We start from the raw sequence: 27,416 nt of genomic DNA on the forward strand, positions 1-27,416 counted from the left end.
GAGTGGGAACAACTACTCCGCCGGTGTATAGCTGCCCAAGGGAACTACTTGGAAGGGGATAATATTGTTTGAAAAAAATAAAAAACTTTGGTAAGTAAAAAGTCAGTCTCATTACTTTTCTCACACACCTCGTATATCTTCCTTTTCTGATTGTCAGACACAAACTAAGCATCATTGGAACTGGCTGCAAATATTAATACATTTCACTGACAGTAATACTAATGTAGAGAAATCTCAGTTGACAAGATAGAGCAAGTGCAATTAAAAAATTCTTGTTAGTTTTGATCAGATCTGTAATAGCAAAGATTGTGGAGAAATTTCGTTATGACACTGGTATCTTTGACAGGAGATTTTTACTTCCTTGTATGAAGTAAAGGAAGTATTGTAATCATGAAAATTTCGGTTTTCAGATTTCAATGGAAATATCCATTTTGACTACACCTGAATCCATTTTGACTAGTTTCAGCGTGATGTCGGTACACAAGTATGTATCTCTCATAACTCAAAAATGATTAGACATATAAATTTTGGATTTAGGACTGTTGTGCACCTCCCCTTTTGATTGCAATCAACTGGGCCAAAAGTGCCCAAAAACAACTCCAAAATCCAAAAAATTTGGATATTGGATTTTTTCATAACTGCAGTAATAATCCCTATTTAGAGCTTTTCAACAATATATCATACATTGTACATATTTTCATTGGTTCAAGACTTACAGCCAAATAAAATTTTAATTAATGAAATATCTTACAAGTGGAATGATTATCAATTCGAATAGATTTCATTTCCTTTTTATTTTACTTTCTTTTTTTTATTGTAAATATATTGATATAATTATAGTTATTTTCTCGTTGTGAAAAAATTTTTGTGATTAATAATACTTCTTCAATAATACTAATAAAAATAAAAAAAATTAAAAAAATCAGAAGTTATTTGTGAAATAAAATTTTATGTACTTTTCATTTTAAAAAAAATTGTGTATGTAATTTAATAGGTAAACAAGAAAGTCATGCGGTGTCCGCATCAGATTTTTTTATAAAAATATTAACGTAGTTATTAATTGAAAATTTTTTTTCTCTATCGAGAAATTCCTCTCCTTTCTAATTGTACATTTATTAGGTAGTCTTAGATTTATGATTAGATTAAGTTAATAATGAGTAGTGTTAAAACAAAATTTCAGTTAGATTTGTTAAATTTTTTTTTGTAGAAGGTTGCAAACAACGTTATTCGTTTTATATTTCTTTCTTGTAGGGATATATTGATGAAAATGAAAAACATAAATTGTATTCAATTGTTAAAAAAATAAAAACATCTCTAAATAAGAAAAATTTAGGCTACAGTTCATTTCAAGTAATGCTGTTATTAAGGTTATTAGAAGATGAAATTCGGAAAAATTCATACTATAATATTAATTTTTGCAATTTATTGCAGAATCAGTGTGCAATTATATCATCTGATTATTTTACTATTGCAGGTAGAGAAAGTAAGTATATTTAAAAAATTTTTTTTTTCTCTTTTCTGTGGTTCTTTTTTTATCTTATTCTATTATAGAGAGTGATTCAAAGAAACGGGAAATTTAAAAATATTAAATAACGTTAATGAAAAATTTTTTTTATAAAATGAATTTTATTTTATGTAATTGTACAAATGTTGCCATTTTAGGATATATACATTTTAGTTTATTTTTAAAGATGACATCTTCCAGGTGACCTCTTCTACGTAAACACTCACGAAATCTCTTCGTTAAATTGTTCACGGTTTGACATAACATCTCAACTGGAATTTCCGCAATTGCTTCTCGGATCTTTGCCTTCAGTTCTTCCGTTGCAGCAGGTCTACTGTGGAACACTTTGCTTTTAAGGTGACCCCACAAAAAGTAATCACAAGCCGAGAGATCAGGCGATCTGGGAGGCCATCTAATGTCACCATTTCATGAAATGACACGTTGTCCAAACAATCGGCGTACAGCTGCCATCGATATTTGTGCAGTTTGTGATGTTGCTCCATCTTGTTGAAACCAGGCTGTATTAAGAATCGGTGGAAATCTCTTTTGTTGTTCCACAACAAAGGTTTCAAGCACGGCTACGTAACAAGCCGATGTCACTGTAATCGCAAGATCGTTGTCATCCTCAAAAAATAAGGGCCTATAATACCGTAAGATGACATAGCACACCACACGGTCACTTTCTGGCTGTGCAACGGACGCTGGTGTAGCTGCGTAGGATTTTCTTGTGCCCGGTATCTGAAATTTTGCTTGTTAACAAATTCACTGAGATGGAAATGTGTTTCGTCTGACTTCCACAGTTCGTGAACATACTCTTCGTTATTATTTATCTTCTGAAGCATTACATTACAGAATTGTGCTCGCACAACTGCATCGTTCGGTTTCAGTTCCTGGACGATCTGCAACTTGTATGGATGGTATTGCAAGTCCTTCGCTAACATTCTTCAAACACTTGAACTATGCAATTGTATAGATGCTGAGAGATGGCGGATTGACCGATGTGGACTTCATGTGTTAGCATCTTGTAAAGCTTGAACGTTCTGTTGCGTACGGACGGTTCGCTCACAGCCTGGAGGTTTCTTTTTCATTGCTGAACCACTTTCCTCAAAATTAGATATCCATGTTTTAATTGCATGTGCTGATGGAACATGGTTGTACCGTCCCAGATTAAAATGACGGCGAAATTCTCTACGTGCTCCCTCCACACTGTCATTGTTTTTGTAAAATGCTTTGATAGCAAATGCACGTTGCGCACCACTCCAAGGATCCATGACAACTAAATGGCAGGTTAAGTTAGAGAGGCTGGCGCCAGTTATCAAGTGGTACAATCACCCACAACTACCAACACAACTTTCAAAATTTCCCGTTTCTTTGAATCACTCTGTAGTAGACCCTTAAATATAATCAGAAAACCATAAACTTTAAGGATAATATAAAATACAACTATTATTGAAACCGAGTAAAATTTGGTGTTTTATTTTCTGTAATAATCCCTTAAAAAGGGTTTGTCAGCAATTCAAACTGTTGTGATGTCCGAAAAATTTTGGACATCCTTAGATGTCAACAACTGAAGAAATTATTTTTAATCTGAAGAACATTGTAATCAGTAATCATTGAATTATTATTAGAGGAGAATGGGAATCTCTTATGACTCATGTGAAGTAATTTGAGTGAAATTTTGAGTATGAAACACGTAGCAGGAAATTTATTCCAATGTTGTATTTTTAACAAAAGTGTTGCAGAACAATTGTTAGGTAACTTTGCTGATGGCTCTGAATTACTCAAATTTGTCATAATAGGTGGGCAAAAATGGTTGTACTATGTAACTAATGGTTATGATATTGAAATGAAGTTCAGTTGTCCCAGTGATGGCTTCCTTAAAATCTCTGACCAAAAAGAAGCATCCTGAATTCGATCGAATTTTAAGATTCTTCTTACTGTTTTTTTTTATTGCAATGGCATCATCTGTAATGAATTCTTACCACAAGGTTGTACAATCAACAAAAAGTATTAGTTAGCAGTTGTATATTGTTTGCATGAGGTAATCTTCAGAAAACAATCACAAATATGGGCAAACAATCTTCAGCACAGTAACACTTCATCTATTCATTTGTGATTATTTAGAAAAAAAAATAAAATCATACTGATGTTGCAGCTTCCATATTCTCCAGAGATGGTACCCAGTGACGTTTTCTTGTTCCCATCGATTAAGAACACATTAAGAACACAAGCTTAACAAGTTTTTAATAAGTTAAAATATAAAGTAAAATTTGAATTTAAGACTATAACAAAAAATTCTTCCACAAATATTTTTAGGACTGGAAGAAATATTGGCATAAATCTGTCATATCTCTTGGGATTACTTTGAAGGAGACAATATCAATAAAGAAGAAGTAAATTATTTTTTAGAAAAGTTTTAATTTTTATTATTATATCATTACATTTTCATTATTTTTATCACATTTTATAAATGAATTCTCCGTAGTTGGTAGCTGTTATAGTTTTCACTGATGAAACTTTAGCTGTAAACATGAAAAGTCTATTGCACCAAATGAATGTCAGCATGCAATGGTAGCATGCATGTCAGCATGCTACCAAAATGCAGATGAAGTTTAGTCGCACAAGTGATATCTTCAATCTGTTGACCAGAACGACTGTGTATAGTGAACATCATTACTTTCAGAGTGCAGTTAAGTCTGGTGCCTATTGTACTTGAGATGGTTTATATGCATCTTAAACATAAGAAAGAATGACACCAATAGGGTAAAATGATAGATTAATGAATCCTTTTGTTTATAAAACAATGCATTTTATACATTACTTCAACTTTGCAGGGGAATATCTTCTTTTGCTGAAAGTTTATTGTTAGTTATAACTGATATATAAGTGATTTTTATGTGTTTTTAATTTTTGAAAGATTATACAGTTAAGTCGCACAGTTTCCACCACATGATCCTCTTAAAAAATTATTTTATCAACACGATATTTTACTCAAGAGGACATCGTTATAAGAACTGGATTATAATAAAAGATTTCCTTTGTAATCTCTATAAATTAAAACACTTTCTAACTGGTAATAAACGATAATAATAAAAATACTGTAGTATTTTCTAATGATTTCACTTATATGGTGATTAAGCTTAATATAAGTTAGTTTAAGTTTACCTTTATTTAGATCAGAATGATATATTTACCAATATGATTTAAAATTATAGATATCATGAAAATTATTTATGTTACTACAGTATTGTAGATGATTATCCATCCTAATTGGGTATGAATTAACTTTTACTCAGTTTTACACACTTTTTTATTTATATTTTATGTACTATCATGAGGTTATTTTATTGTCTTTTCTAGAGCAAATGCAAAACTTGAATCCATTGATTAAATGTGAGGAAAAAAATGATTTAAAGAAATTTATGAATAAAAATGTTAAACAAAAATTGAGTTGTGTTGTAAGTAATGATATAGGTTTTGATAGTAATAAAAACACTGCTTTACGCAACATGGGAAATGATTTGTTTCAATCAATTATACAAAAAGGTAAGAAATGTTATATTATGAGTCAAAAATAAAAATGAATTTTTTTATATATTCTCATACTGTAAAACGAAAGGGTAGTTTTGTATATTAATAATATAGATTTCTAACAACTTATTAACTATTAACTTTGAAAATTAAAGGTTGTCATATATTTATTGAGTACTGTAAAGTTACTGCTTCATACCTTGAGGAATTTGGATAATCATAACCTCTCTAATAAAGGTCCACCAATTTGCTATAAACTGAGCCCACATAATGTAATGGTAGTTCCTACATCAAACTTCCTCCTACCCACTCTTTTTCTGTTTAACCTCCGAAACCACTGTAAGGTATTATTTCTAAGGATGCCGAGGATGCCACAATGGCCAGGAACCCATACCAGTACCATAGTCTTATTTATCCTTGAAAGGATATCATGAATAATCTGGACAGTGGATTCAGAATGTCTGCAGCTCAAGTTCTCAAGTACACTCGTAGAGTCGGTAATTACTTGGAATCTGACATTGCTACAGGTCTCAATAACTTTCAAGGTGGAGTAAATTGCATAGGCCTTTTGTGTGATTTATTTTTCAATTTATTAATCATTTTCTTTATTTCATATTTTTTGTATGTCTAAGATACACAGACTTAACATTACATCTACTTTTACTCATGTACTTTCTGTTCAAGTTGTTAGCATTAATGATTTTGTAATCATAATACGTATATTACAAAAAGGTTGTTGAAATGATTAACTAAATTTTTATCAGTTTTAATTAGCTCATCACTTATAGGAAATCTTAATTTATCAATTCCTAATTTTTTTTTAATTTTGAATTTACATAATTCCAATTTTTTTTTTTTTTTGATCTGTAGCTTACTAACTTTATTCATTAAAAGTTCAGTAGTTTTTTAGTATGGATTTGGTATTTAGTATTTAGAGAAATATCATTTTTATTTTTTCTATATTTTTTATATAATTATTTCTTTTTATCAATCATATTTTGTAAATATTGTGTGACCCATGATTTTTTGGAACCTTTACTATTTAATTTTTTAACTTTCATAATTTTAGCAATTTATGTTCTAATTCAGTTAACAATTGCCTTGCTTCACTTACTTTATTTACAAAATATACATCTCAAGCAAAAGTTTCACTTTATATTAATTTTTTAAGTCACTATAAGTGAAAAAGTCATTAAAAGATACGATATTATTTCAGTAATAATAATAATTAAATTAATTAATATGTAAAAATAAAGGATAATAATCAGTAATCTGATAATTGAGTTTTATAGATTTTGTATTAAAAGAGCTTTTAATAAAAGTGTTGTCTAAGCATAAATCATTAAAATTATTTCTGATCTGAGTACTTTTATTAAAATCAGAGTTCAAATCATAATTCATATAAATTATTAAGAAATTCAAAATCATTTTTGATAGTTTCAATCTTGAATCACCTACATGATTCTTTATACAGAGTGATTCACCTATTGTTTCCAGTGTTTTATGAATTCATTCTATTAAGGAAAATAATTAAAAAATTTATATAAATATGTATCCGGAAATGCTTCTTTAGCAAGTCATGACTAGCGAAAGATTTCGCCCTGATTCGTGGGCAAAGTGGAATAAAACCATACTGGAATTCTAGGAACCCAGATTAAGAGGTAAAATGGTGGTTTCTTATGGTTTTTGACCTAACAAATTGAATAAAACAAGTTTCAGAACCATATATCTAGTAGTTTTCATCATATCCAATGTAAAACAGGAAAACCTTTTGTTAAATGAATAATAAATGCATAAAATTTGTTATTAAAACTTGTAGAGAATTTAATTCTGAGAAAATTGATGTAAAATAGCTCGATGAAAAACAAATTCAGGTTCGAGAAATTTGATTTTATTACTTACAATTACCGTATGAAAACTTTTAAATGTTATAAACTATAGAAAATGAAGTTAACATAAATTGATAAAATATTTAAAAAAATAAAAATGTAATGACATTTAAAATTAATTTTCAAAAATCTGTCCTATTTCGATATATTAGGCTGCACAGTTTCAGATTGGCAGCATCTGTAATACAAGCAACCATCTCTTTACAGGTATGAACTTTTCTCTTGTACACGATACTTTTCATCCAATCCAACATGCAAAAAATCTAATGGTGTTAGATCAGGTGATCTTGGTCACCAGGAGTGTAGCCCACTGCGGCCAATCCATTGCTCTGGAAATGCTCATTTAAGTGTGTTGATACAGCAGATTAAAAGTGGGGAGGCGCACCATCATGTTGAGAGTACATGGGGATATCTTGATGCTATTGGAACATCTTCTTATAGCAGCGGCAATTTTTCATAAGGAATTCCATGTAAATGTTGGAATTTGACACTCTGGGAGAATGAATGGTCCAATTAGCTGATTTTAAGCTTGATCACACCATACATTGATTCTAAGTCGGTTTTGAAATTACATTCTACTGTTGTGTGTGGATTGATTTCTGCTCAAGTGTATCTGATGCAAAGGTTATTGATGTTATCCCAAGTAAACTGAACCTCGCCAGTAAATAAAATGAACTTGTGCAGTCAGTGGCTCATTTTCAATTAATTGGAATATTTGAAACAAAGTATTGGATCTCTTGGTTGAAGATTTTGTAGTCATTGATTATAGGAAGAAAACAGCTTATTGTTACAAAGTGTCTTCCAACCATATACTGGGAAACTCCAAATACCCGATATAGGTGTTATGTTATGTACAAACACGCAGACTGTGTTGAATAGCCTTGATAATAGGTGTACTCATTTCTACTAGCATATGGAATGTTCCACTAATTGTTTTAGAATTTTAAACTCTCCAGTTAGGAAAACATCTTTGATATTCTGCAGCAGCTACATTTACATTACCCCCCAAGATAAATAAATTTTGGCCAGTTCCTCAATGATGAATAACAACGGCATAGCTGCAATATGACAGCAATTAAAACAAACAAAGAAACACGCACGCACGCATACACTTAATAAACTACACTGTACTGGCAACAATTAACAATATTAAAACAGAACATGCAGTGCAATAATGAGACTTGATTCTTTCTATGATATCGCATTTCAGCTGAATGAAATCCAAATCTTCAAACTCTTCATAAACTCAAATTATTTTAATTTTAGATTGATAATTTTTTCAATTCCAATATGAGTATCTGTAAATTCTTATTCATTTAAAATATCATCAGTTTTAATATCTTCACTTTCATTGCTTTTTATTACAACATCATCTTTTGTTTTAATTTATTATAGATCTCCTCAGACACATTTTCACTTGTAGAATTTATAGTAAAATTCAATAAACTGCTTATTATTTTTGGATGAATATGTAACTTGAGAAAATGACTTAATCAGTACAAAATTTTGTAGAATTTAGATTTTATTTTGTAGAATAATATTTTCCTTTAACTGTGCATTAAGGTCTTTTAATATAGGTAATCTTTTTATCACTTAATCAAAATTATATTTATTTAAATATTCAATTTTCTTAATAAAGCTTTAGTTTCAGGTAAAGAATTATTTTTCTATTTTGCTCAGATTTTCCTTTCTTAAAAATCTATGAGGGTTTTTTTTTCAAGGTCCGATCGGTCACAAAATTAAAACCACAGAAAAAATAAAAAAAGATTTATTTGTAACAAGTACTTACATAGTTACGCTATTTCTCAACATAGTTGCCACTCCAATTTAGACATTTGTCATAGCGTGGTACCAACTTTCCAATACCCTCGTCATAGAACGGAGCCATTAATGTTTTCAGCCATGTTTCTACGCTGCTCTGCAACTCTATGTCTGTGCCAAAATGTTGTCCTCCTAGCCAGCGTTTCATGTGAACAAAGAGGTGAAATTCAGATGGAAATTTACAGAAATTGTGAACCAACGATTTTCTCGAATCGCTTCATCCACTCGCTGAACGAGATCATCGGTTGACTCTTGCTTCCTTCCCTGACCGCCTGCATCATGACCATCTGCACGTCCTGCTTTAAAGTTCCTGCACCATTGTCGCACTTTACTGTCACTCATTGAAGTTTCACCGTACACATTACTTAATCGTCGATTAATTTTAGCCATATTACACCCATCAGCCTGAAGAAATTGAATTACTGCACGCACTTCACACTTGGCTGGAGATGCTGTTGTTGTAGACATGTTTACGTGCTAGCTGCGTATTCAAAACTAAACAAAGTGACACGGCGTGATTGAAATCCATACTAAAGACGCTGTACAACACATATGCGCAAAGGTTTATCCAATTTTTGAGCGGGTTTTTATTTTGCGACCGATTGGACCTTGAGAAAAAATAACCCTCATATAATAATAAATTTATTCCAGAGAGTAAATTTTTAAAGTATTTTTATTTACTCAGATCAGACGTATTAAATTTAATTAACTTATATCTAGTAAAAAAGTTACATGTATGTTCATTTTTTAAAAATAATAATGTTAATTTATTTTAATAATGCAATGCACTTATTATTATGTTTCATATTTAATAGCTTTTAGAAATAGTGAAACTGTAGGTGCTACAGAACTAGATTACTTAAGAGGCTCTATTATGGTAAGGAAGTATTTTTATAACACATCATTATAAAGATGTTGAAGGTTATGTGGTTTTCATTTGTTTTCTTGTGTCTTATAGTATTAAAAAGCTGGAAATGTAATACTTTAGATAGTCATTCTTCCAACTGAACCACCAGTGCTTAGAAATATATTAAACAAAACTTATATTCTTCTAGAAAGTAAATAATATGATACAGATTTTGTAGTGATTCTTGGGCAAATTAAATATGAAAATCTGAAGAAAAAAAATCTCTGTAATATATGTTGATAAAATAAATTCCACCTGAATTGTTATGGAAAACAGCATTATATTTTTGTTTTGATCAAAAAGGTTTAAGAGTAAATATTAACCTTTATGATACAATTTTTATGAACACAATTCATAATAGGTTTTAGGATTACTTTACTCAATTTTTAACATTATTTTTACTTTTTTTTTTACAGTGGAAATCCTACTCAAAAAAGGATTAATATTAGTGGTCGTTACATCACAGTTTGATGCTGTACATAACAGTCTTGGTAATAAAATTTATTTTTATTATTTTTTTTTTATACAGTACTAGCCAGTCCAGGGCTTTTTTTGCTTGCCTTTTCTGTCTAGCCAGGGAGCTCTACGACCCCCTGTGTTTAGTTTCCTCATGCTTGAGAGAATAATTGATAAATAACAATTAAAGCCTGTTAAGTTCATATAAACTATCCACGCATTTTAATTTCTTCAGAACAACAGTTTGATCAGCAAAGGACTTAAAACACCCTCTGAAATAATACTTCCTTCATCCTCTTAGGAAATAGCTTAAGGTGGTTCCAGAAGTTAAATAGAAAAAGAAAGACTCAAATTTAGAGTGATCTGAAGTATACAGGTTGTAGATGCAGGCTAACTACTGCCCTATCTTGAAAATAGTAGTTATCTATGCTTCACACAGATAAAAAAGTATTTTGCATGATTCTTATCATTACGCAACAAACACCAGGGAGAGGTGATCGTTTACATTTCTCATTTTTAATTTTTTTTTTGTTTGGTAATCAAGTAATCAGAGGCAGGCGTAGCCAGTTTTAGCGCATCGCATTGTACACATAGAAACAGTGGCTGTGTTGGTTGAGCTGTCATGCTGTATACTGTCGCACCTTTTACGTTATTTTTCTCTATAACTAAAAGAGATATCCAAATAGTAAGAGAGACATTTTCTTGTGGAAAATTTAATTTCAATTCATGGTTTCTGAATTCTATTTAAATAATCGTTTGGGTATAGTAAAGTTGAATAACAGAAAGGAATATAGTTCTTGGTGAAGTGAACTATTGGTTGACCCAATTTTTATCTGGCCACGGTGTGTTTCAGGTGCACTTACATGTCAGGAGGAGAGCTGACGACCCCTTTTGCCTTTCTTGCAGGGAGCTCGATACACCGGAACAAATCATGTTCGACTGCTGAATGTCGCTGCTGTGAGTTGATGACTGGCCCCTTACAGTTGACACAATCATAGACTGCATGTTATCAGAGGCAGAGAGGTTTCATGTGGTAACTGAGTTTGTGACACAGATCCTGCAGCACAAAGCCAGGGAGGGATGGGGTGGCGAGGGCTTGAGAGACAGCCCCCTGCGGAGCTGCCATTCATCTTTCCTTACATGTATGGGCGACAGTGATGAAGCACTGGAACTGTCATTCCTTCACGAAAATGATCAAGACCCAGGGTGTTCTCACTAGAGGGAGGCATTGGTGTCAAAACTGAGTCTCGGCTTCTGGGGCAAGGTCCAGGGAACGACATAGTCGGGCTTGAATACCCCGCCTTAGGGGTTAGAGGCAGGCAATGAAAAGATCTAACTGTCGGACTAGACTTATTGGCCGGCAGATGGGGAGGCCGTTTGAGTAGACAACCCCCTGGGCTATGCTTTGCTTTGCTGTGGATCCGCCCCAGGGGGTAGGGTGAAAAAAAAAAAGAATATAATTCAGTTGTTACTGCAAGCCATTAAAATGGCCACCATTTTGAAACGGCAATACATTTCATAATGGCAGTAGTTCCATCTTTTTTCCAAGTAAAAAAACTATGTTAATGCACAGTTTCAGCTCAGTTCGTTGAGTAGTTTTTGTGTAAAGCGTAACAGACTTGCAGAAACCACTAGATTTTTATTAATCAGATTTTTGGATAATGGTTATACAAGGAAAGATTTTCTCATCTTTCAAATCTTTAATTTGTCGCCTATCTGAATAAAGTGGGATGCCAATTTTCCAAATGACCAACTGTCTGGACTGCTTATATCTACAGTAGGCAATTTAAAAAAAAAGATTAATACAGAATTTAAAAAATCTAAAATGCTATTCAAATTAAAATCTGATTCAACAGGAAATGTATTTTTATCTATTTTTCTACTGTATTTTTAATTGACTTTTAGTAATTCATGCATCAGAAAATATATGTAAATTTATGTCTCTTGTTAAACTAATTACGAGGGTTATTTTTTTTTCAAGGTCCGATTGGTCACGAAATCAAAACCACAGTGAAAATAAAAAAAAATTTTATTTGTAACAAGAACTTACATAGTTACGCTATTTCTGTACATAGTCGCCACTCCGATTTAGACATTTGTTGTAGCGTGGTACCAATTTTCCAATACCCTCATCATAGAATGGAGCCGCCTGTGTTTTCAGCCATGTTTCTAGGCTGGTCTGCAGCTCGATGTCTGTGCCAAAATGTTGTCCACCTACCCAGTGTTTCATGTGAGCAAAGAGGTTAAAATCAGTTGGAGCTAAGTCCGGGCTGGATGGTGGGTGATCAAACACTTCCCAATAAAATCGCTGCAGGAGCTTCTTTGTTATAGCTGCAGTGTGCGGCCGACCATTGTCATGGAGAAAGACAATGCCTGATGACAACATTCCTCTCCGCTTATTCTGAATTGCCCTTCGTAGACGTTGAAGAATCACGCAGTTTGAGGCTGCAGTAATAGTCGTGCCACGTTCCATGAATTCAACCAAGAGAACTCCATTCTGGTCCCAGAACACAGTAGCCATACACTTTCTGTTGGAGAAGGTTCGCTTGAACTTCTTTGGTTTAGTTAGAGAATGAGAATGCATCCACTATTTGGATTGTTCTTTTGTTTCTGCAGTTTCGAAATGGACCCATGTCTCGTCCCCTATGACAATTTTGTTCAAATAATCTCCTTCATTATGGTAGTGCTGGAGAAACGTTAGGGAGAGGCGTCCATTCTCATTGTTTTGTGATGGTCGGACAGCATCTTGGGAACCCATCTCACACACAGTTTGCGGTACAATGGTGTAGAGACCTGACCTTGAAATTTAGGGAAACGAATCACTCAATACAGAAATTGTGAACAAACGATTTTCTCGAATTGCCTCATCCATTCGTTCAATGAGATCATCCATCAGTTGACACTTGCTTCTTTCTCTGACCGCCTGCATCATGAACATCTGCACGTCCTGCTTTAAAGTTCCTGCACCATTGTCGCACTTTGCTGTCACTCATTACTGTCACATTACTTATTCATCAATAAATTTCAGCTGCATTACACTCCTCAGCCTGAAGAAATCGAATTACCGCACGCACTTCACACTTGGCGGGAGATGCTATTGTTGTAGACATGTTTACGTGCTAGCTGCGTGTTCAGAACTAAACAAAGTGATGCGGCGTGATTGAAGGCCACACTAGAGACGCTGTGCAACACATATGCGCAAAGGTTCATCCGATTTTTGTGCGGGTTTTTATTTTGAGACCGATCGGACCTTGAAAAAAAAATAACCCTTGTATAAAATTAACATCTGAAAAGATTGAAGAAAACCATTAACTGGTCAAGCATGAAGTATAATGTAATGATGTTTGTTTTTATTCTTCTGTATATATACAGTAGTGAAATCATATATATTTATTACGTTATCTAAATCTCATAACTTTACACAGGGTAGGTTGCATTATTTTCATGATGTTATGATGAAATCTCCGATTTAATCGCTGGTTTTTTTTAAGTCTACACCATTAAGTCTATAAGTTTGCTGATCTTAAGAGTCCCATACGCATAATTAATTAAATTCTAGTGTGATTAACTTAGTATCTACATCATTAGGGTTTGTTATCATGATATCTACGACTAAACAAAAAAGTGTTGTTTTATTAATGAAAGAAAAAGTTGGAATTTTTTTAAAAATGGTGCATTGAATAAATTTTTAACAGATGAATTCGATATAGGAACATAAGCTATTTCATATATAAGAAAAATCTAGAATTATCCTACGTTAGTAATGTAAATTATTAAGAATCTCTGTGAATTATTTGTTGCTACTTGAAATAGAAGAATGATGCTTTTCCCAGAAGACAATGAAGAAATCATTAAGCGAAAAGGTGGGCCGTTCTCTGTTCTGGTGGTTTGTTTAAAAATGATTCCTTGGTAAGTCAGTTTCTGTGAGATCTGCATATCTATAACAAAAAAGGCAAGTCACTATTAAAATGAAAAATACATATTCGTCTTATTAAAAGGATCTGAGAAGAATGCCAGGATGAAGTAGAACTAGGTGTGTCACCTTCAGCTATTCATTCTTTTCAAACAATTACAGAGAAATATCTTCATAAATGCATTGTCTAGTGTATTGCAAATTATATCAAAAAACCTACAAGATACCAAAATAGCAATCTTAATACAAACTCAGCCAAGAAATTTATATAAAAAGTATTTGAGATGTGTGGATTCATTATCAATTATTATAAATGCTTTATCATGCAAATGTTTTACCATTGTTACATGTAAAAATTGATAGTTATGACAACTAGATGATAAGCTTGCTATTTTGGTGTGTTCATGGATGTTTTTTTTTATTTTATAATAATTAGATAAGAAATACTTAATTTAGTGACCTAATTTGGGCATCACTTAGTTGAAGGATGAAAGTGATGAAATTACATAAAAGCAATTTAAACAAAAGTGATAAAAACAAAAAGCAAAAAGCAAAAGCAAAAGTGATAAAAAAAAGCAATTTCTTAAACAATTTTATAAAAAGAGAAAATGCCTATACTTGTTTAATTATTTTTCTTATAGGTACAAGAAAGTGGATTAAATCATTGAATTGGAGAGGTAAACATTTATTTTATACTGCACCATATAAACCATTTGCACTATGTACAAATGGTTATTGTGAGGTGTCGACTTTCAGAAAAAGTTATAATAACTTACATTATGTTACATTACTTAAAGCCGGATATCTTGTAAGTTATATTATGTTCAATTTTATTATTTATTTTATTGATGGTAGATCATAATTTTAGTATCAATTTCATGGTCTGCCTTTATCACTTTATTTTTCCTTATTAACATTAATGAAAAAAAATAAATTAAACTGGACTATAATATTATAGGAACACTGTTCACAAACGTTTCCTTTGTATTGAGTATTCATTTATTATAAGTTGAATTTAAAAAAAAATATGCATTTATGCAACTTTATGACTTATTCTCATCATTAAAGTTAAAGTTATAAGTAAGCTAAATATTGATTGCTAATTGCTATTAAAATTATTCCTTAATTATTGAAGTTATTTTATTGGCATGTTTTACATTTGTCATTTGTTAGGTAGGCATGTAGTTTTAGTCATAAAGTTATATATACATATTAAATCATGGGCATATTTTGTCATGAATTAGTTATAAAATATATTTCTATCATTATAGTGTACTGCAAAACATACATATTCCATAAAAACACATTTTACAAACTTAGCAATTATTCTGTCTGTATAACTGTCCAACAGACAAAACAATTTGCATTATATTACATAAATTCAAGGGAATGTATTTAGTCTGTAAAAGATGCATAGGTGCCCAAGTTTCCTGTCGATCTCCTGATTTGGAAGAGGGAGTTGGCATACTGGAGAACAGTCAAGGCGGATGCGGAGGCATTGCCTGTCTGCTGGTGGCTTGAGAAGTGGGAACAGTCAATGAAGGCCATATGGACCTGCAAAGTAATCTCAGATCTCCATAATTGGGTGGACCACAAACACAGGGAACTGGGGAATTAGTTGATCCAGTTCCTTAATGGTCACTGGTTTTAAAACATAGTGGGTAGGTGGGAATTGAGAACTTCTGCAGTGTGCAATGATGAAGATACCACAGAATGTATAGTTCTCATGAGTGACTGATTCTTGCAGCATAGGGAAGCAAGCCAGAGATAATTCTGTGTTCTTAACTGTGACAACATCATGAGGCTTATACTAGAGACTGAACAGGCTTGGTATGTGGTGCTGGACGATGTTGGTCACAGTTATCTATATGAAAATGGCAGAAGTCCAGGGGTGAATAATTCCCTCTGGTTCTCCCTCGGGGAGAATCATATAATATGAACATATTAAAACAGGTCTGGCCTGCCCCAGAAGGGAGTAAATGATAAAAAAATTGACTAAACTGCTAGTTCTTCTTTTAAGCAGAAAACTTTACCGTAGATTATTAAAATATTGCTGAAGCTGCAAGATTTTTAACCTTAATGTCAGATGTATCAAACAAGCATGGTCAAATCGACATGTAGTAAATTTTAAGAAAAATCTTTGCTTTACATACAGATAAAATCATTTGACATAGGAATTAAAATAGCAGACAGTAGACAGCATCATATGATCGTTGAATGGTTGCTTTAAAATGAGGCAATAAAATGATTTTCGCTAGAAAATAATTTTCAGTGATAAACTCCTATGTTCATCTTAATGTACCTTAACAAGCAAAAGTATCATATCTGAGATAATGAAAATACAAGAGAAATTCATTTATGATATTTAAGGGTTGGAATCATTTCTGAATACTTTTTTTTTTATCTAAGATCCCCAAATGATTACAGTGATTAATGAACACTAATACATTATAATAAATGACTTTTTTTAGCCAGGATTTTAGATGAATTGTAGCAGTTCTGCAAGATGTCACACAGCTTATAACACAGAATGAAGTGATGACTTTTTTATGAACAATGTTCATAGCCAAAACAATGATGTCAACATGACATCACTGTCGTTCCTTTGGGGTATATAACAGCAATCTACAAACTGAGCTCAGAGATGTGGTTTACCACCTGATTTGGGAGCTTGATTTACAGATTTACTCAGACATTTCTGAAATCTTCATTAAAAGGTGTGACTATGTGTAAATTGGCTATGTTAGCCATTTTACCAATATTTTTTCAGATATAATTTTATGCAATAATACTATTAGTTGCTGCTACATTTGAGTTGAATTGAGTTTTTGTTTTTTAACCCTGGTTGCAGTAACTATAGATTTTTCAATAAATACACTACGTTTCAACTGTTTAAAAATCAATCCTTATTTATATCAATAGACATGGAAAATTTTCTCTTATTTGATATATCTGACTGCTGTTTATGATAAAAGGTTGACACAAGTTTTATACAGAGAAATGTTTTGTTTGAATGATAGAAATTGCTATTTTTAATTTTTATTTGTAAAAATATGTGATACAACATTTATAGAAATTGGCATTATTTTGATATTACATGAATTTAGTGATGATTAACAAATTTTTGTTTCTGCATTTTTTACTTTCTCAATTCTCACAATATGTTAACTGCAGTTACTTTGTTAATGTTTAATAATTTAAGAAATTGGCTTTAAAATGATTTGCATATATTACTACCAACTTGTTTCTATCCAAAGTGATCAAAGCTAGATAAAAAGATCCTGTGCAAAATTTAATAAATAGGTTTGCCATTACAGAACATTTTTATTATTACGTTGATTGCTAAGCCTAATAAAAGAACTTTTAACTTCTTTTGATAATAAAGCACAGAATCTAAAGTAAGGAGAAAACATTTTTTTTTTTAGTTTAATAGTAATAATAATGAAATATGTTTAAAAAAATTATATTAAAAATATGGTTTTATTGCAGGCTTACAAGCATTTTCCAGAAATTATACTGTCAGTTATGAATGATACTATTAAACAGTTAATTAATTGAAATTGGATATTAAAAATCAACAATGAATTTATCAATTGTATAATTGTATCAGAAAGATTTAATGAATAAAATTATGTATGGTAAATCTATTGTTTTTATTTTTTACTGATTTTTTTTTTTTTTAATGAAAAGTATGGTGTATGTTACATGGTGTGAGTGAGAGGTGAAAAGGAATTATCTTTGTCTAAGGTATGAGAAGTACAAAAATAAAGTTAAAACCAAAATAATTTGAACAGGGCAAGTAAGAAGCGTACCTCGTTATGATGCTGCAAGTTGGAACATTTACGTTTCTTTATTTTTGGTGTTTATTGTTACTAATATTAAATCAAATTAAAAAAATTTATATGATTAAAACAAAATTAAATTAACAAAGAGTTAGTTAGTCTCCTTGCATGGAACTGCGCATTATTAAAAAAATAATGCTAATATATATGAAGGGGTATGCAGAAATAACTGAAATTTTTTTTTTTAGTTTATGTACGAGGGCGGTTCAAAAAGTATCTTACATTTTTGCCTAGCGTGGAGATGGGTGAGAATAGAACCGCCATCTTGGCGTCAAAACATTTATACACTCAGAATGCATCAAGCTGTCGTAGCATGTGGACTATGATTTTTCTACTTTCTTCGTTGTGAATTATAGAAATGTGCACTTCAATAGTAAATCCCGTGAGATGTGTGGTATGTTCAGTGATTAGATTTTTTACTGGCAAAAATCCTCATTGAAATGCATCGGCAACTTTGTGAGGTGTATGGAGATGGAATAATGAATGAAGGTGGAGTGAGACAGTGCACCATTCAATTTAAAAATGGCTGCACCAATGTTCATGATGAGGATGCAGTGGTCGACCTAGTCTTGTAACTGATGAATTTACGATGAAAATCAACAATAAAATTTGTGAAATTTGCCGCATTATGATTACAGAACTCTCGCTTCATTTCCCACAAATTTCACAAAGTTTACTACATGAAATTGTATTGGGAAAACTTGGTTATCACCAAGTTTTGTGTAAGATGGATGCCAAAAATCTAAGGTGGCAGATTTCTACAGAGAAGGAATTGAACAGCTTGTGCATCGTTATGACAAGTGTCTCAATTTAAACGGCAACTATGTAGATAAATACAGGGTGTCCCATATAAAACGCAACCCAACCTTATATTGGTAGGTATTGAAATAATAAAAAGGCATATGCAAATGTAAATGTAATTTTTATTATTACCATCCATTACCTTACATTTAGAGTAGTAAATGTTGGAAGTGGCCGCCATCTTCTTGAATACAAGCTACAATTCTTTTTACAGCGTTTCTTGCAACTTTTTTCAAAGTTTGTGGCTGGATATTTAATACAGCTTGATATTGACTTTCAATAGTTCAAGTGTTCGTGGTTTGTTGCTGTAAGCTCTTTCTTTGAGGTAACCCCATAGAAAGAAATCCACCGCAGTCAAATCTGGAGATCTTGGTGGCCACAAGCCTCGACCGATAACACGATTACCAAAGAATTCCTCAACGAAATCAGAAGTTGAACCTGCATAGTGCGATGTCGCACCATCATGTTGTAGCCAGCAGTGTCTGTTTTCCTCTTCCAAGAGTGCGATGAACTGAAATAAAATATCCTGATATCGTTCTGCATTAATGGTGTACTCGAAAAAAATAGGACCGATTATTTTCTTCCACGATATGCGCACCACATGCCCAACATTTGCGGGTGTAATTGTTTTTCTTGATAAACATGGGGATTTTCAGCGCTACAAATTCTACTGTTTTGGCTGTTTACGTAGCCGTCCAAATGAAACCGTGCTTCATCTGTGAAAAATAACGAATCCATAACATTAATTCCCTCGCACAGAAATTGACAGGAACATTGACAATATTGTAGCCGTTTTTCTTTGTCGGGCTCAAGAAGTCGATGAACCGTTTGAATGCAATAAGGTCGTAATTGCCCGATGAACAGTTGATTTAGACAAATTATTATCAGCAGACAAACGTCTGATCGATTTATTTGGCGAGGCGAGTAATCGGTCTTTGATTTCAGTGACTGTATCTGAATTCAACACCGACGCAGATCTTTTGTGTTCCTTGTTATTAACAGAACCGGTCTCTCTAAATTTTTCAACTAACCTCAATACTGATGTTTTGTTAGGAGCTGTGTACTTATGGCGAAACAAATCTTGCACTGCAACCACTGATTTCGTACTGAAGTACGACTCGGCAATGAAAACACGTTCATCTAGCGAAAACACCATCTTGTCTCTAGCAATACATTGAACGTTATGATTGCATTGTTGTTACTATCGGTAGTGTTCTACTGTGTCGCCACGATGTTCAGATGTTTGACAAGTCCATTTCAGTAACGAGTAGGGGAGTAAGCTTGACTTTTGAAATTTCATGGATGAGTGATTGATGGGTTGCGTTTTATATGGGACAGACTGTAGTTAAGATTGTCCCTTTCAAATGTATAATAAAATTTCTTTTTTTTTATTTGGTTAGCTTTTTATTTCAAAACATAAGTTACTTTATGAACAATGCTCGTATTTATTAAGTTTTTTTTTACAAAAAACCTTCAATCATTTTTAAAATATACTTTCTACCACAGCTAATACATTTGTTCAATTCATTGTTCAGAAAATTTTTTTAAATTCATCTGTAATGATGCCCAACAGAACTTTCCTTGTAAATATAATGAAGGAGCTGTCAGTAATGATCTTGGAAAAGAAAATAGGTCAGTTTGGGATTGTTCTTTCAAAGCATGGCATGCTTCTAAGCGACCCTATTTACCTGAGCAGTCAGAAGCCGAGGCAAAAAGTTTTGCAGTAACTCTTCAAATTCCCAAATCTTCCAGGAAAATACATATATTATGTTATGAGCTGTAATGGTGTAATGGGGTTATTGACTACATTAGATTTTTAGGGAGACCTGTCGTATATGTACTCATTTATTTACTTTTTTCTGTATTATTGTCACTCATTCATTTGATGTATGTGTATGTGTTGTAATAAATTTGAATAATAAAATTATGCTTTTTATTTAAATTTATAAAATAATTTTTTTATGTATCGCTGTTTAAAATTAATTGTTTTACGTAAATTGTTTGATTATTATTGAACATCAAAGACTACTAAAGTGGTTCAGGTATATTAAGATGGTCATGATATAGTGTGTGTTTATACAATATTTTGGGTAGGCATTATTTTTTTGTATTGTTTAAATTTGGTGTATGTGTGTGCATAAATGTGTATATTTTCGAGGAACTAGAAATATGGAAAGAAAAATTGGCATATGTACTAGCACAAATACACACTTAAACAACTTAATATAATTAATTTATTTAGTAATTCTTTGCCTACTTTTCTGGATAAAAACTATTTTACTGCATACTAACTGATACATTGTTCACATTGTTGCAGTTCTCAGAGGTTTAAGTCTATTTAATCTCTATTTTTATCTGTATATTTAATTTCTACTATTCTTATCAGTTTATCGATTTGACTGACGATGGTAAGGTCATCTCTATATTATTAAAATTTAAGTATTATAATTTATGTTGATAATTGTACTCAATAAAGGGAATATTATATTTTTTAATTTAGACATTTTTGTAAATGTTACAACATATTAAAACCCCTAACGAGGAGTATTATTTTTTAAGACTTTGTGGCATCCCCACGGCCCTATCCTCTGCAGGTTTTCATCCCACTACACACAGAGCTGCAGAACACTTTACCCTATAATACACATCACATACTTGTATATAAATACACAATATCCTACACTATTTCTTCTTACATTTACACTCAGTGATGTTGCGATGCCTTATGAAATGCAACCGTAACCCAAGGTGGAAACTATTGTGTTGATGGATGGATGGCTCTATGTAGTGAGTCCCAAACGATGTCATCTGGGCACCTGGGTGAACACAGTTGTATTTAGCTCTAGCTCCAGTAAGTGTGTGGTCTGCTGCAGTGTGGTCCATTATATTGCCGGACTCGTGGGACCAAAATTACTAGTCCACAAGAAAATCCTATGATGTTTGGCTGTCCATCTGAAAAATCTACCAAAGATAGTCTTGTAAAAAGTCCTTGATCAGCGTTGTCTCATGAGGATAACAGTAGTATGGAAAACAAAGTCAATTGTGACGCACCCCATTCACAGATTAAAAATGTTAGATTCGTTGTTATGCGAAATAATCAGGAAGTTGTCTCACCTTTCCTGATCAACAAAATAGTAACAGGATGTGTGGCTTACCGAAGAATGTCAAGAAACAAAGATATGGATCAATACTAATTGATGGATCAATACATGCTCATCACTTATAATGATGAGCATGTAGTTCTAATATGGGTGGTGTAAACGTAACTGCAGTTTGCCATAAAACTTTAAATACCAGTCGGGAATATTTTTTTGCTGATACTTTTTTTAGATATAGACATCACTGAAATAGCTGATGAGATTCATCCCCAAGAAGTTGTAGAAGTAAACCATATAATAAAATGGCAGAGTGTAATGGAAGAACCAACAGATTCTCTTATATTGATTTTCAACCTTCCAGTAGCTACAGAAAAAATCAAATCTGGTTACCTGTCAGTTCAAGTATGATCTTTCATTTTCAACTCACAGCTTTCAAATGTCAAGCATATGGCCACATAACAACATCTTTCTTGAAAACTGAGATAAATGTTTGATGTTCTAAGGAAGGCCACAATGACACTAACTGCCAAGAAGATGAAAAATATGCGAACTGCAATGGATCACATACAGCCCACTCCTGAGGTTGCCTAACTTTTAAGGAAAAAAGGCAGTTCTAAAAATCTGTACGACTACAAGCTATCGTTTCTGGCTGCATGAAGAGAATCTTAAAAAAATCTGATGTGGACATCATATGACTTCCTTGTATGTCTATTAAATTACATATACACATTTTTTTTTAAATGAAATTTTATTTTATTAATAACTTCTGATATTTTTTTATTTTTTATTACTGAATTATTATTGTAAAAAGAATTTTGTAATCAGAGGTTAATAATTATTAATAAATCAATATATTTAAATTAAAAAAAAAAGGAGATGTCTGATTCAAACCAATGTGCCTTCCCTTTCTACGATCCAAATATTTCATTAATTAAAATTTTATTTGGCTGTAACTCTGGAACCAATGAAATTAAGTACCATTTATGGTATATTGTTGAAAAGCTCTCAATTAGGGTTCATTACTGTAGTTAACAAAAATTCCAAAATCTAAATTTTTTTGATTTTGGTCTTTTTTTGGATACTTTTGGTCCAGTCGATTGCAATCAAAAGGAAAGGTGCACTATTAGATGTTAGAAGAGTTCTAAATCCAAAATTTCAACATCCTTTTTGAGTTATGCGAGATACATACATATGTATGTAAGTACAGGCATCATACCGAAACTAGTCAAAATGGATTCAGGAATGGTCAAAATGGATATTTTCAAGACAAGCTCTTGGTAATCAATGTAGATCCTGCAGTGAATTAGAAAAGCTTGTTCAGGTGTTATCTGACCAAGTTGCTTCTCTTCAGCCACTATTACAGAGCTGACTAAGATGAAGAAAAGTCGGTATTGCAGCTAGTGAAACCAACAGTGGTGTCTCCTTGAAATTTCTGTCCCTTAAGTTTTGCCTTTGCAAACAGAAGTAAGTACAGCTGGCGGTAAGCCATCTAATAAGCTCCCTGATAAGGGAGCCCACACAACCACTCCTTCAAGGATATCAACTGCAACTTCCCATTTTTCTAAACCTCTGCCTCCATTACCTCTTATACTAGAGGATATGTTTGAGGAACCTCCCAAACCCAGGGCATCAAAGATTTTTAAAATTAAAAATCCTAAGTTGAAAGATTGGATCACCTGTAATTAATTTTTTATATATTTATCTGCAATTCTGTATCTATAGTTACCTTTATTTATGAACATTATCCAGTGGAACGTTGGAGGTGTATGTAGTCCCACATTGAACATGTTATGAGTATTGATGCGCATATATGAACCATTAATAATGTGATTCCAAGAAATACACCTTCTACACCAAGATGCAGTAACATTCAGAGGCATTTTCTGTGAGAGATACGACTGTCTGGTAGACAGTAGAGTGATGGAGTTGGTATTTTCATGCAGAATTAGGTATATTCTTCAGGGATACCATAAAAATTACTATAAAAATCTGTATCCGTTCAAATTTCATATCTGCAGTTTGTATCTCTCACCGAACTCTGAGTTCAATACCCTAGACATATTAATTCTCATCACACAAATTCCATCGCTGTCATTAATAATAGGAAACTTTAATGCCCACCATATTTCATGAGACTCATCATCTTGCTCCTCTCAAGGAAAATAAACAAAATTTGGACCTCTGTCTACTGAATGGTGGATCATACACACTCATGTCCTTATCATCTGGTACATTGTCCAATATTGATCTCTCTTTTTGCTCACCAAGTTTACTCCCTCATCTTAATTGATCTATTTGTGACAACTTTTATGACAGTGACCACAGGTCAATTATTGTCGCTTTTGGTGTTGACCACAAGGTTAACAAAAGGCCACAGAGATGGATTGTTGAAAATGCAAATTGAAACAGTTACCCTAAAGCCTTCACATCACAGTATGAAGGTGCAGATGCCATTAATCAGCTTATTTCTTTTATGTTTCTGGTACTTGAGAATGCTAATAGATATATTCCACAAACATCTGGAAACTCTAGATGTCCCTCCATTCCTTGGTGGAATGATGACTGCCAAAACGCTATTAGGAAATGATGGCAGGTACTGCACAAATTTAACCGTAAGCCTACAAATGAACATCTAAATTTGTATTGTAAGGCTAGAGTAGTGTGTTGTCGATCATTCTTAGATGCTAAGAGTTATGACGCTCACATGTGGACACCATATCATTCACTACTCCCACATCTACTCTTTGAAAGAAGCTTCATGCAATTTAGGATCACTGAAACAATCTATTCTCGTACTTGAATGAATACTCTTAAATAATGGAGAGTCAAGGGCAGTATGCTTGCTTTTATCAGGTGTCCCTTAAATGACTGAACTTTCCATATTTATGTTGAGATTCTTTATCGAGTAGTATCAGCTTGGGGAATGGAGTGCCTCAAGGAAGTGTATTAAGTGCCACCTTGTTTGTTACAGCCCATCAACAGTATTACTAAAAATGTGTAGCCACCTGTTTCATGTAATTTATTTGTTGATGATTTTGCTATATATATTACATCCTGTTCAACAGCCACAGCAGAGAGACTGATACAGAACACTTTATTTCACCTAGAATATTGATCCAGACCCACCGGGTTGGTCTAGTGGTGAACGCGTCTTCCCAAATCAGCAGATTTGGAAGTCGAGAGTTCCAGCGTTCAAGTCCTAGTAGAGCCAGCTATTTTTACACGGACTTGAATACTAGATCGTGGATACCGGTGTTCTTTGGTGGTTGGGTTTCAATTAACCACACATCTCAGGTATGGTCGAGCTGAGAATGTACAAGACTACACTTCATTCACACTCATACATAACATCCTCATTCATCCTCTGAAGAATTATCTAAACGGTAGTTACTGGAGGCTAAACAGGAAAAAGAAAGAAGAATATTGATCCAAGTTTACGAGCTTCACCTTTCACCCAAGAAAACAAAATGTGTAGTATTTTCTCGCATGCAGGACCCTTTTATTTCACTAGTCTTTCTCAATGGAAAGCTAATTGGTATCTCTCCTGGTGTTAAGTTTTTAGATTTATTGTTTGATAGCCATTTAATGTGGGTCAAACACATCAAATACTTAAAAATGAAATGTTCTAAACTTTTAGATATGCTGTGAGCTGTTAGTAACACCAATTAGGGAGCCAGTTGGTTATGTATCTTGGGTTTTTATAATTCCTTAGTTTGTTCCCGTTTAGATTGGTATAGTCAACTACTCTTCAGTGCGTCATATCATGTAAGCATTACTGTTGTAAGCATAATTGTTGTAAAAAGGAAACAAATTACAACACACATTCACACGGCAATAGTGCAGATTTTTCTTAACATTCACCATCCTCAAAAATTACCTCCATAAATAATCAGAATAGGAATATAAACCAATGACAACACACATTCAATCTTCAATAACTCTGATTACTGTTAACATTAACAGCCCTCACAGATTACTTTCATAACTATATAATCAGAATAAGAAGGCCCGTAGAAAGGAAAAGATTACAATACACATTCCCTGTTCAATACCGCAGATTACTCTTTAACATTCACCATCCTCATAGAATACTTCCGTAACCGTCTAATCAGAATTGGAAAACCACAAAAAAGAAACCAATGACAATACACAGTCACCCTTCAATACCGAAGATTACTCTTAACATTCACCTCCCACAAAGATTACTTCAGAAACCATATAACCAGAATCCAAATAACAAGGAAACCAATGGCAACACACATTCACTTCACAATACCGCAGATAACTAGTGTCACTCACTGCCCATTACTCATTCTTTCTTTCTTTTCCTGTTTAGCCTCCGAGAATTCAGATATTACTTAAGAGGATGAATGAAGATGATACGTATGAGTGTAAATGAAGAGCAGTCTTGTACAGTCTCAGTTCGACCAATCCTAAGATGTGTGGTTAATTGAAACCCAACCACCAAAGAACACCGCTAACCATAAAGTAGTATTCAAAATAAATGTCTTTACTAGGACTTGAACGTCTCTCGACTTCCAAATCAGCTGATTTGGAATTACTCTTATCATTAACTGCTCACAAAGATTACTTCAGTAATTATCTAGTCAGAATAGGAATATACACCAGTGACAATACACATTAACTCTTAAATACCGTAGATTGCTATAAACATACACCGCTTTCACAGATAACGTCCGTAACTATCTAATCAGAATGGGAAAACCGATATAAAAGAAAAAATGAACACACACTCACTCTTCCATACCGCAAATTCCTCTTATCATTCACTGCTTTCTTAGATTACGTTATTATCTAATTAGAATAGGAGTAAAAACTAATGACAACGCACATTCACTTTTCAATACCGCAAATTACTATTAAAATTCACCGACGTCTCAGATTACTTCCGTAACTATCTAATCAGAATAGGAGACTATTATAATAGAATCTAATGACAACACAAATTCCCTCTATAAAAACCGACGATTAGGCTTAACAGTAATTGCTTTCATACGAAATCCCGAAAAATCTAATCAGAATAGCAAAGCCGATAAAAAGAAACCAATGAAAACACACATTTACACGGTAATACCGCTGATTAGACAAGGAGACTGGTAGTGATTATCTGGCGACGTACCTGAAAGTCAGAGATATCTCCTTTGCAACCGTTGATCGTGTTTCTCCGAAGAAACTGTCACAACATCAGATCGATATTATAGTCGCAAATGTGTCTAGAAAGATCGTAAATGTGGATCCCCTTTCACCGGCCCTATTACAGGATTTCATCTGTCGAAAGATCGCTAAGCTTCCGGTCAATGGTAGGAGATGTAAACCTGCATATTGGTGGTCGCCGGCAATTGCAGAAATCCGGCGAGCTCTACAGTATAGTAGGCGGCACGTGCAACGTCTTCGGCCGGACGGCGGTGACGCATACGAACCCACAGCATAGATTTATCTTGGCAACCGACGAGCCTTGAACTCTCAGATTTAGCATGCCAAGAAAAACTGTTGGAGAGGGCTCTGCAATGATTTATACCGTGATCCGTGAACCCACCGGGTTGGTATAGTGGTGAACGCGTCTTCCCAAATCAGCTGATTTGGAAGTCGAGAGTTCCAGCGTTCAAGTCCTAGTAAAGTCAGTTATTTTTACA

The 27,416-nt window shown here is 33.1% G+C and overlaps 1 protein-coding gene across 2 annotated transcripts in view; it reads left to right on the forward strand.

Moving 5' to 3' along the window:
- LOC142333775 (uncharacterized) overlaps window positions 1–17,664 on the forward strand; it is a 164,302-nt gene extending 146,638 nt beyond the window's left edge. For both annotated transcript variants that reach the window (XM_075381289.1, XM_075381290.1), the window contains exons 19-23: window positions 1,252–1,483; window positions 4,865–5,050; window positions 10,069–10,143; window positions 14,663–14,829; window positions 17,511–17,664. In XM_075381289.1, the coding sequence (XP_075237404.1) occupies window positions 1,252–1,483; window positions 4,865–5,050; window positions 10,069–10,143; window positions 14,663–14,829; window positions 17,511–17,579 (729 nt within the window). In that variant the 3' untranslated portion in view covers window positions 17,580–17,664. The remainder of the gene's footprint in view (window positions 1–1,251; window positions 1,484–4,864; window positions 5,051–10,068; window positions 10,144–14,662; window positions 14,830–17,510) is intronic.
- Window positions 17,665–27,416: the final 9,752 nt, after the last annotated feature.

This window comes from Lycorma delicatula, chromosome 13 (assembly GCF_047948215.1).
Source record: "Lycorma delicatula isolate Av1 chromosome 13, ASM4794821v1, whole genome shotgun sequence".
In the NCBI taxonomy this organism is placed as follows: Eukaryota; Metazoa; Arthropoda; class Insecta; order Hemiptera; family Fulgoridae; genus Lycorma; species Lycorma delicatula.